Source organism: Malus domestica, chromosome 13 (assembly GCF_042453785.1).
Source record: "Malus domestica chromosome 13, GDT2T_hap1".
Classification (NCBI taxonomy): Eukaryota; Viridiplantae; Streptophyta; class Magnoliopsida; order Rosales; family Rosaceae; genus Malus; species Malus domestica.
The window spans coordinates 32,386,173-32,398,607 of NC_091673.1; the positions used below are offsets into that span (position 1 = coordinate 32,386,173).

A 12,435-nucleotide genomic window follows, 5' to 3' on the forward strand; every position below is an offset into this window, starting at 1 on the left:
TATCTAAACTGAAGATGTTCATTGGTTGCCTTCACAATGTTTTTTATCCAAACTGAAGATGTGTTGGCGAAAAAGAAAATAAAAATCTCAAGATGTTTGAAAGGTTTCGCGTAGAACGTGGGTTTGCGCAGGGTAGTTTGTGTGTTGAGTTTAAGGTCGTCTCTCTGTTGTGGAATGCCTTGATATTTATAGAGATCTGCAGGCCCAAGTCGCCAAAACCAATCCTAATTGCACTGTGACTCTGAGTTTTTATTGGTTGCCAACCCCACGTCTTATCAAAACTTGCCATCATCTTGCAACCTGATGTAATCTTGTTTTTAATTAATAACCTTTATCCATTATCATCATAACCTTTATTCTTCATTATAACCTTTATCCATCATCATAACCTTTTGCCGAAGACCACGCATGCATGATGACTCCTTCACCAACTTAAACTTTAAAAAGTAACTTTAACTGATGAAATATAATCACCATATCCCTTAGATACAGCCACATACACCAATCCTATCCATGAATTTCAATTCAACTTGACTTGTACCACCCACTTTTATATCACAAATAGGTCTTTGGTTTTAATAATACTTGGCCACATAGGAGATTGCATGCACATGGGGCCTGATAAGATGAGCCTATTCGAATGTCCTCGCGCGCTCATCTGAAGACGAATCAGATCATCTTTTTTCAAAACAACAAACTGGATATATCAAATATTAAGTTTAAATATCCTAGTTATTATTAAGAGATAATATTATGATTAAAATCACAATATCATTTCTCAATACTAACTAAAAATCATTTCAACCACTTTATCATCCAACGGCCCAAAATCCTGCTCATTCAACGGTCTCGATCTGATGGTGTAAAAACGGGTTCAAACACAGCCGTATAGGTCATATTAGGTGACTCCGGCTGGCATACCATTTCTTATTGGTTTATTTCACCAGGCTTACTTATTTATTGCTAAGATTTGACATGGTATATTTGTGGAATTGTTATTTCGAATTTGGTTTCGAAATATAAACATCCATGCTATTTTTTAGGAATTATACAAGTTTTACAGCGAGGGGTTACTACTTTTGATAAGTGAAATGGTTTTGAAAAGCTTTGTTTTTGCCCACTCACACCTTCTGTTGCGCCCCTCCAGGTTCTAGTTAGGAGTGCTTGTTAGTGGCTTATGAGGAATTCATGGCAATTCTGACAGATTATCGCCAATGTAGGATCATGATAGGAGCATATTTATGCAACTTAGTTAGCTTGTTTTCTTGCATTTTCATAGTTAGTTTGTGTTTATTATGGTGATTTAAGCTACTTTCGTGTGTTTGTAAGTCTAATTGGCAAAGTTGGCAAGAAAATGCATTTTGAAGCATTTTAGAGCAATTTTGGGCTGGATTGGGTTGCCTGCATGTAAAGCACAAGGAATGGACGTTTTTGGAGATCAAGTGAAGCTAGGAACCAGCTAAAGAGATGGAAGATGAGTAATCAGTTGCAAGGGGACCTAAATCCCTTCTAGAAGGCCTATCCCTTCTCCTATACATGTGCCGCACCAACCTTTCTAGAAGCCCTAGAAAGGCGGCGCCTCTCCTCTTCTAGAAGGTCAGAAATCAGCCACAACACACTTTTTTCTAGAAGCCCTAAAAAAGTGCAGCACTTTATACCTTCTAGAAACCCTAAAATCTGCCAAACCTTAGTCTTTTTCCCTCTTGGATTGAGGCCCAAGCCTTGTGTCGCAAACCCTAAGACTTTTCCTTTCAGAAATTGTGAAAACCCTAGCCTATAAATATATGTTTTCAGCCACAATTTTGCAGCACCACCCCCCATATAATTCTACATCACAGAAACATATTCTGCCGCAATATTGGAGAACAAGAAGCCTTGCCGTTGCTTCCATTGGAGTAGGAGGACCTTGTGCCATAAGCCACCTGTAACCATTGGAGTTCTAAGAGTTCTTTCTTCCCTTGTTTCGTTTCCGTGTTTATTTTATTTTGCTTTCCAATTATTATGAACATGAGGAACTAATTCCTTTTTAGTTAGAGGTGAATTCGAAGCCATGGACATATGTTTTATATGAATTGATTACTTTCAGTTATTGTTTTGTAAAACATGAATGTGATTTACTTATCTGCGTTATTGAGAACCTATTCTTGTGTGTTTATTAAGGATGCATACTTAGTTTGCATGTAGGGATTTGATGTTAAATGATAAGGGAATTTCACCTAATCGTTATGAACTTATAATTAAAAGTAGTGGAGATTGCTAGTCACGAAATTCTTGGCAAGAGTGTCATGCAGTTCATAGTTATGATTGCCTTGTCAATGCTTCTGATTTTCATATAACATAATGATCTTTGATATGTATCTCTACCATGTTGTCCATTCAATTCAATGAATTTAGGGAAATCTGAAAGTTAATTAGTGCATTCACAATTAATTTGGGGCATTGTTATTCATGGTTTAAAGAAACAACACTGGAAATCGATTTATGTTGCATATGGTTCATGTGTGGAGAAGGATCCTCTGGCTAAGTTTTCACCATTCAAATCACCTAATTTACTTTGTTTTGCAATCTGTTTAGTTTAATTTCGTCCAAATCTATCCCACCTTTAATTAAGTGTGTTAGATTAGTTAGAAACGTGTTCAAATCTGTCCAATTTAGTGTTTTGAGTCTTAATAGTCTTAAATTCGTCCAATTAACTCCCTAGAGTCAGTTTTGAGTCAATTTCACTTAGTTTTGCTGTTTTGAGTAGTTTGAGTCAGTTTTAAGTCTTAAGTGTTTAGTTTTGTGGTTCTAAGTCTACTTTTGTGTTTTTGAGTCATATTTGTGTAGATTAGCATCCCTACTTTTGTTTGAATCAATTTTTGGCGCTGTTGCCGGGGATTAGCAAACTTGCTAATCTCCCTTGTTTGTGTCGTGTGTCTTTGTGTTTTCTTTTAGTGTCAAAGTGTGTCCATGTGTTTGTGTGTGTCTTTGCCGTGCCTTCTAGTTGGTTGCTGAATTGTTTTCATTACTTGTTTTAGGTACTAGTTTATGACTCGTACTTCTCAACATATTAGTGCAAACATCTTAGAGTTCGACGACGATTTTGAACGAATGTTTAGAAGGAAAAGGAAACAACCAGAACCTAATCCACCTAGTTCAAGTTCAGAGGCCGAATCTGAATTTGAAGAAGAAGAAGAACAACAACAAGGCATGGCAGTGGACAATTGTACAATCAAAGAACTTTCAGCCTCGGGGTTGGAAAATGTCGTGCCCCTTTACATTCAATACCCCTTGGCTGCCCAAAGAAAGACCGATGAATTTGAGTTGAAGTCAAGCTTGCTGCATCATATTCCCAAATACCATGGGTTGTCCATGGAAGATCCAAACAAGCATTCGAAGGAGTTTGAAGTGGTATGTTCGAGCATGACACCCATCAACGTTGATGATAACATTCTGAAGATGAAGGCCTTTCCATTCTCTCTTTTAGAAAAGGCTAAAGATGGGCTATATGAATTGGCACCCAGAACCGTCACTTCTTGGGAAAGCTTGAAGAGAGCGTTCTTAGAGAAGTTCTTCCCAACTTCAAGAGTTATTCTTTTGAGGAAGAAAATTAGTGGCATTCAACAAAACCAAGGTGAATCGTTTCCAACCTATTATGAGCGTTTTACGACGTAAGTTGCATCCTGCCCACAACATCGAATGAAGGAAGAGCTCTTGATTCAATATTTCTACGAAAGACTCCTTCCAATTGAGAGACAAATGCTTGATGTTTCAGCGGGAGGTGCTTTGGTTGATAAAACACCGGTGGCTACAGAGATCTTAATTGCAAACCGAGCCTTGAATGCACAATAATATAAATGAGTTGGACAAAGGGACCCCTCACGACAACCACAAGTGAATGAGGTAAGTGCAATTTCCGAACTTCAATCTTAAATGGCTAATCTCACTGTTCTTTTGTCACAGGTTGTCGATGGATCCAAAGTGCAAGGTGCGGCCATATGTTGAGTGTGCTCAATGCAGGGGCATCTCAATGATCAATGCCCTTAATTAATAGAGAATGAAGGATGAGAAAGTGCAAATGCCGTGGGCTATAAAGGCCAAAATCAGCCAACCATACTCTAACACCTATAATCCGGGCTGGAGAGATCACCCAAACTTCAAGTGGAGGGAGCATTAACAACCTCAACAATAAGGGGGATATAGACAGCCACCTCCCGGGATCTATCAAAGGCCATTCACACCAATTCAACCTCATGCACAATCTGCCCAAACGAACCCAGGTTCGTCATTAGATAATGATAAACTTCTTCAATTACTAACTTCATTAATGCAGGGCCAACAAAATCAAGCCAAGGAGATGAGTGGAGTGAAGAAGCAAATTGGGCAGATGGCGGAGTTCATGGGGCAGTTTCGAGAAGAAGGCAAACTACCTAGCTCAACCATTGTTAATCCAAAATGAGGTTTTGAAACTGCCAAGGCCATCACTTTGAGAAGTGGTAAAGAGATTGGAACCAAGTCAAACATGTCCACAACAAGTCAAGAAGAGGAAGAGAAGTTGTTGCTTGAAGAAGAAAAGTTGGATAAAGCCACGACAAGGGTGGAACCAACCTTTCCGTAGCTCCCCAAGGCTCCTAAACTGTCCCTTTTAGGTAAGGTTGTTCCAAATTCAAACAATTCTAACCTAATTCCACTAAATGTGCCTTTCCCTCGCAGGTTCATGCAATCTAAGAAGGAAGAGAATGAGAAAGACATCTTAGAGACTTTCAGGAAGGTGCAAGTCAATATCCCACTCATTGATGCAGTAAAGCAAGTTCCAAGGTATGCTAAGTTTTTAAAATAGCTTTGTTCAACAAGGAGGAGGATTTCAAACAAAGAAGTGGTTCGGGTAAGTGAAAATGTTTTTGCTGTTTTGCAAAGAAAACTACCACCTAAATGCAAAGATCCAGGTAGTTTTACAATTCCTTGTGTTATTGGAAATACCAAGTTTGAACATGCCATGTTAGATTTAGGTGCTTCCATTAATGTCATGCCATACTCTATTTATGCATCTATGAACTCGGGAGAGCTTAAAAATGATGGTGTTATAATTCAATTAGCCGATCGTTCTAATGCATATCTAAAAGGGGTTTTGGAAGATGTTTTGGTGCAGGTTAATGACTTAGTATTTCCGGCGGACTTCTATGTGCTTGAGATGGAAGATTCAGCCCATTCTACACCCTTGCCAATCCTACTTGGAAGACCTTTCATGAAAACAGCCCACACCAAGATAGATGTGTTTAAAGGGACAAGGGACATTAACAATGGAATTCGATGGCGAGATTATTGATTGTAATATTTCTGAAACTATAAGGTATCCTAAAGATGATCATTGATGTTTCTCTATTTATGTATTTGATTCTTTGGTGCAAGATTATCTTGATTCCTTGAATAAGGATGCCCTTGAAACAACAATTGCACAATGAATTGGGCTTAAACCTAATCTGGCCGAAACCTATTCCTGCAGCAAATGTCGAGATGGTTGCTACCCTTGAGTCATTGCCACAACATGTTGTAGACATCGACATTTCCCACTCGTATCCAAACAGGTTGGAGAGTTTGTTGTAGACATCGAAATTTCGGTGAAATGAATGTTGATCAATAATTAAAATTCCAACATTCATCTGTCACATAAATTTTACACGTAGCATGTGACTCAATGAAAAATCGAAAATCATCGAAAAAGTCATCAAATATGACACGTGTCAACAGCTGGCATAAATGATTTATTTCATCTAATTATTTAAATAAAAAAATCAAGTTTTTGAATTCTATAAATAGGAAGCCAATGCATTCATTTTGATTGACCAATTCACATGACACCAAAACCTTGAAGCTTTGAAACTCTAAAGCTCCCAAGCGAATACCGAAGGATCAAGAAAGTTTTCTTCATTCTTTGTCAAATCCTCCTTCAAGATCAAGCCCCAACGGCCTTTGAAGAACTTCCACCAATTCAAGATCAAGCCCCGACGGCCCCTTGAAGAAAGTGTTCATCGTTCATCATCCGTTCATCCTAAGATCAAGTCCCAACGACCCTTTGGATCAACAACATCAACAAATCCACACATCCAACCGTTCTTTAAGATGAAGCCCTAACGGCCATTGGATCAGCAGCACAATCCATAAATCCACACATTACAAAGATCGAATCAGAGGCTAAATTTGTAGAAGAGATTGTAACCCCTAAATCATTAATACAAATATTATTTTGTACACGTGTTCTTGTCTCATTCATTGCAGAAATTTCAGTGTTTACAAATTTGGCACGCCCTGTGGGACTATCTCTACCTCTCATCTTTATCTGTAAATTCGTAAAAAGCACAAATTGCATCAAGGAAGGTTCAAGCTGTTCTTGTAACCAACGCGAAGAACAAAAGCGTCCTCACCGCAAGCGGTGTCACTTCGGGCATCACAACTCGAAGCAAGGCAATAGCTCTTTCTGCCATCTCTTCCACCCCTGCATCAACTCTGCCGAAGGAACAAAAGCACCTGAGGCACGAGCCCGTGATCACCTTGGCCTCATTAAGGGTGCCAAGGGAGGAAAGCCCAAGGAAGTACTCTGAGTCCTTGCTTTCCGATGCTGACTCGAGCGACAACACAACCATGCAAGTCCTGGCTACCGAAGCAACTTCAATTGAGGAGCAGCTGGCTCAAATGAATGAAGCGATCGCAAAACTCACACTGACTGTGGAGGAAAAAGACTTGCAAATCGCCGCACTTGTCTACCAACTAGATGTAAAGGCCGACGTAAAATTCGACCCAATAGTTAATCTATTAAAGAAAGAAGTCGATGAAGAAGAGGAGCCTCCAGCGAAGAAAGTCGAAGAGAAGCCGGAGCCAGACCAAGTAATGGCATTCATATGATCTCTCTCTATCCAGCAGCTGCAGGAGATGATCGCTAGCACCATCAAGGACCAGTACGAAGGAAGCTCGCACGACTCTGTACTATACTCAAAGCCTTACTCCAAGAAGATTGACGCTTTGAAGATGCCGAGAGGTTATCAGCCACCAAAGTTCATGCAATTCGATGGAAAGAGAAACCTTAAGCAACATGTTGCCCATTTCATTTAAACCTACAATAATGCGGGAACGGATAGAGACTACCTCATCAAGTAGTTCGTGCACTAGCTGAAAGGCAACGCCTTTGACTGGTACACCGAAATCAGCCCCGAGTCTATCAACAGTTGGGATCAGCTAGAAAGGAAATTCCTCAACTGCTTCTACAGCACTCGCCGCACCGTAAGCATGTTGGAGCTAACTAGTACGAACCAGTGGAAGGATGAACCTGTGGTCAACTACATCAATATATGGCGTTCATTAAGTCTGGATTGCAAAGATCGGCTTTCTGAAACATCTGCCATTGAGATGTGCGTTCAAGGCATGCACTGGGGGTTACATTACATCCTCCAAGGTATAAAATTGAGAACATTTGAGGAGCTGGCAACTCGATCCCACAACATGGAGCTGAGCATCGCCAATCATGGGAAAAATGAGCCGATCACCGACTTCAAGAAAGATAAGGTGTTATCCCCAAATGTAGACAGGAGCGGAAAAAAGCCCATAAAGGAAGCTTTTACAGTCAACACCGCACCCATCAAGACCTTATCTGCCCCTATCAAGATCTCATTCAATACCAAAGCAAAGGAGATAAAGAGAGGTGAGCTTCCTCGCACCCAAGACAAGTATAAAAACACCTTAAGGGAGTTGTTTGCAAAAGACATACCATTTTCCTGACTCAGACATGGATACAATGTCAGACAACTTGCTGGAAAAGAAGGTGATCAAGTTACCGATATGCAAGCTCCCTGAAAAGATGAATCGCGTAAACAATCCTAAGTACTGCAAGTACCATTGTATTGTGAGTCATCCTGTTGGCAAATGCTTCATCCTCAATGAACTCATCATGAAGCTAGCACAACAAGGGCAAATCGAGCTTGACCTTGAAGACATGGCCTCAACACATACTACTACAATTGCTTTTGGATCCTTCAATCCCGTGCCCCTCCAAGTGACACCCGACCATTCCCATCAATGCTCAAGTTGTACAACGCCTTCTGCACAACCATCACTGGGGGCAAGAGACCAAGATGCATATACCGATGACGAAGAAGAATGGACATTGGTAACCTACAAAAAGACAAGGACACCAAAACCACAAGCCACAAGGCCAAAGGTGGAACAAGGGAGAAAGCACCATCGCCGCAATAGTAAGAAGCCCAAAAGAAATGTAAAAGCTGTTAAGACAACGTACGCTGGGGAACCTGTGGAGCAAGAGCCACGTATTCCTGTTTCATAGCACGAGTACGTCCCGAATGACTTCTTCCAATAGTGCACTATCGCTGCATATCACATGGTCGAAGTAGAAACTGAAAAACTTTCAAAAGGCAAAGTCATCGCCATTGAGGGAGAAATTACCCTCACACCCAAAGGAGGTCTGCCGACACACTTTAGCATCGAGGAAGCATTACGATTGCCAAAGAAGATACGAAGAGCACTAGCAGCGGTCTTAGCAAGTCACGACGACCACGAAGTGCAAGAAAGTAAGGATGAAGGCTTGAAACTTCAACCACATAAGTATGCCACTTGTTGTGCTACCCAAGACGCAATCCACTTTACCAATGAAGACTTGCTGCTAGGATCCAAGCCTCACAATCATCCTTTATTCGTCCATAAAGTCAACCGCATGCTTGTGGATGGTGGATCGGCCATAAAGAATGACCACAATAGGCATCAAAGTGGATGAATTATCCCTAAGTCGTCTACTAATCCAAGGTTTTAATCAAGGAGGACAAAGAGCGATGGCCATGATTCGAGTAGAGATGACCATTGGTGAACTTAAATCAAGCACAATATTCCACGTGATTGATGCAAGAACTTCCTACAGTCTGCTCCTAGGAAGGCCTTGGATCCACGACAATGGAGTAGTACCATCCACCCTCCACCAATGCTTAAAATTCTACCAGGAAGGATAAAAGGGATCCATGGTGATACAAAGCCATTCACCGAAGCGGAATCATACTTCGCAGGTGCCAAGTTTTACATGGACGAAGACATAGTGCCTGAAGCTCTTCCAGAAGAGATCAAATCCACAAGCAAAGCAACACCTAAAAAGCAAGAATGGCAAGCAGTGCCATTTTTAGGCATAAACGATGACGAGCCTGTTAAACCTGCAACAACCACAGGGAGTAAGACGCCTTCTGAAGGATCAAACACACCTATATTCTGATACATCCCGATGTCAAGAAGAAAGAATGGTCAATCCCCGTTTGAAACCAAAGCAAGCGGTGCTAAGATTGCAGTTTTGCCTCTGACATAGCTAAGCGGTGCTAAGGTTGCAAGACTACCACAAAGCTTCATAAAATCTCTGCCAAAGGGGATGGAACCAAGCTTTCTTCCAACCAAGAGGACTGAAGAAGTTTTTAATCCAAACGCCTACAAGCTCATGTTTAAAGCTGGGTATGACTTCACTTCCTTTTCGAATCCTGGAAAGAAAGTTTCAAACATCATCAACGACAAAGAACATAACCTCACCAAGACTCAAAAGAAGTTGAAAGAGCATGGTTACGGAGTTGACAAAAACAAAGCTGGGCTCGGCTTCACACCAAATGCACCCGTGAAAATTTCAAGCAAAGTGAAAAACACTAGCATTCAACATATCAGCGTGAGCGTTGAACAAAATCAAGAGGAGCCTAAGTCCGGTCCTCGAACGTCAGTTTTCGATAGGATGAAGCGTTCAAGGCCTAGATTTTCGGCACTTGATCGCATTGGTGGTCAAGACCAAACCTCCGTTCTCAAGAGGCTTAACACACCAACATCCCAAAGCTCTATTTTTGAAAGGTTGTCAAAACCCAAGCAACGAAGCAACACGGCTAGCTCCTTTCCCTAATGGTCAGCTTTGGAAAGACTTAAAGACAACAATAAGCCTTCTAGAAAGAGGGAAATGATGCCAAATGAAGAAAAGCTCGACAGACTGGCAAGAAAATATGATGTTCGAAGCTCCATTCCTTCAAGGATGAAACGCCAAGCAATCTTGGAGGTTGACACAATTGGATCACTGAAAGTGAGAAGGCGCACTATCATTCACACTGGCCAATCTTCATGCCAACAAACCCGAAAGAACGGCACTGAAGAAGAAGTCCAAGACGTCTTCCACATCACGATTCAAGAAGGCAAAGAAGATAACATCCTTAAGGAAGACGTCACTGCCGCACCACCACAACTGGAGGATGGGGGGCAAGCCACGGTTGATGATCTCAAGGAGCTCAACTTAGGCACAAAAGAGGAGTCGAAGCCTATCTTTGTAAGTGCGCCGCTAAGTGCGGATGAGACAAAAGAGTATTACCAACTGCTACTAGAGTACAAAGATGTCTTTTTTTAGACCTACAAGGAAATGCCTGGCCTTGACCCTGTCATCGCTGTGCATCATCTTGTAGTCAAGCCTGGAACGCGACTGATAAAGCAAACTCAAAGGCGATATTGATCGAAGCTCATCCCACAAATTGAGGCTGAGATTGACAAGCTAATCGAAGTAGGCTTCATTCGAGAGGTGCAATACCCCAAGTGGATCTCTAACATCATCATTGTCCTTAAGAAATCTGGACAAATACGTGTTTGCGTAGACTTTCGGGACCTCAATGATGCTTGCCCGAAGAACGACTTCCCCTTGCCAATCATCGAAATCATGGTGGATGCAACCACTAGCCATAAAGCACTGTCATTCATGGATAGCTCTTCTGGATACAATCAAATTCGCATGGCTCTCGAAGACGAGGAACTAACAACCTTCCGCACTCCAAAAGGTATCTATTGCTACAAGGTGATGCGCTTTGGTCTAAAAAACGCTGGAGCCACATATCAACGCACAATGCAGAAAATCTTCAATGACATGCTACACAAAAGTGTAGAATGTTACGTAGACGATGTGGTGGTTAAGACAGAAAAGATCAGATCACTTGAAGGATTTAAGAAATAGTGTTCGAAAGGTTACGAAAATATAACCTTAAGATGAACCCGTTAAAGTGCGCATTTGGCATCACGTCTGGAAAGTTCCTCGGCTTTATTGTCAAGCACCGTGGCATTGAAGTGGACCAATCAAAGATCAAGGCCATTCAAAGCATGCCTAAACCAAGAAACTTGCACGCGCTGAAGAGTCTACAACGACGACTAGCCTTCATCAGGCGTTTCATCTCCAACCTTGCAGGGCGTTGTCAACCGTTCAGTCGACTCATGAAAATGGATGTTCCGTTCATATGGGACGAAGCATGCCACAATGCTTTTGAAAGCATAAAAAAGTATTTATCAAGTCCACCGGTCCTGAGGGTGCTTGTGCCCGGAAAACCGCTCACATTGTACATTGCCACTCAGGAAAGTTTAGTTGGAGTACTCTTGGCACAAGAGAATGAATCCCAGAAAGAATGAGCACTCTACTACCTCAGCCGAACTCTCATAGGTGCTGAGTTAAAGTACTCCCCAATAGAAAAGATATGCCTCGCCTTGGTGTTCGTCATCCAAAAGCTCAGGCATTACATGAATGCGTACACCATCCACCTAGTTGCTAAAGTTGACCTAGTCAAATACATCATGTCCAAACTAGTCTTAATAGGGCGACTAGCTAAATGGGCGTTGTTTCTGAATCAATACGAGATCATCTACGTCCCAGCTAAGGCCGTCAAGGGACAAGCGCTAGCAGATTTCCTTACCGATCATCCAATCCCAGCCGATTGGAAAATCTCAGACGACTTGCCTAATGAGGAGGTGTTCTACATCGACATCTTCCCGACATGGATGATGTTCTTTGACGGATCTGCACGAGCAGATGGAGTGGGGGTAGGAGTAGTATTCATGTCGCCACATAGGCAAATATTACCTTATTCCTTCCAACTAAGCAAACTATGCTCCAATAACGTCGCTGAGTACCAAGCACTGATCATCGGGCTCCAAATGGCGATCAACATGGGAATCACAGCCCTTGAGGTATTTGGCGACTCCAAGCTCATAATCAATCAACTCTTAACTACATATGAGGTGAGGAAATATGATCTCATCCCATACTTCCGACTGGCAACCCAACTGCTACAAAAGTTGGAGACTGTGACACTAGAACATGTACCAAGAAAAGAAAATCAAATCGCAGATGCTCTCGCTACCCTATCCTCGAGTATGACACTAGGAAAAAGCAAAACTGCAGACGTGCCAGTTTACCAAAGATGGATGATCCCGCTAGTTACTGAAATGATATTGGATGATACAAACGTCATCTCGGTACTTCCAGTCGACGCTGAAGAGTGGAGACAGCAGCAGATCGACTACTTGAAGCATGGAAAGCTTCGAGATGATCCTAGACACCGCTCTGAAATACGTCGACGAGCACCTCGATTCCTCTACTACAAAGAAACACTCTGCCGACGCTCTTTTGAATGA

At 41.8% G+C, this 12,435-nt stretch overlaps 1 protein-coding gene across 1 annotated transcript; it reads left to right on the top strand.

Annotated features, from left to right (window-relative positions):
- The first annotated feature begins 11,541 nt into the window (after nucleotides 1-11,541).
- Nucleotides 11,542-12,435, top strand: LOC139190941 (uncharacterized). The gene has a single exon (XM_070811433.1). It carries the CDS (start codon nucleotides 11,542-11,544, stop codon nucleotides 12,433-12,435), a length of 894 nt encoding a protein of 297 aa, XP_070667534.1.

What these genes read in the sequence shown, in the direction of transcription:
- LOC139190941 (XM_070811433.1), top strand. Translation starts at nt 11,542, where the DNA reads ATGAATGCGTACACCATCCACCTAGTTGCTAAAGTTGACCTAGTCAAA.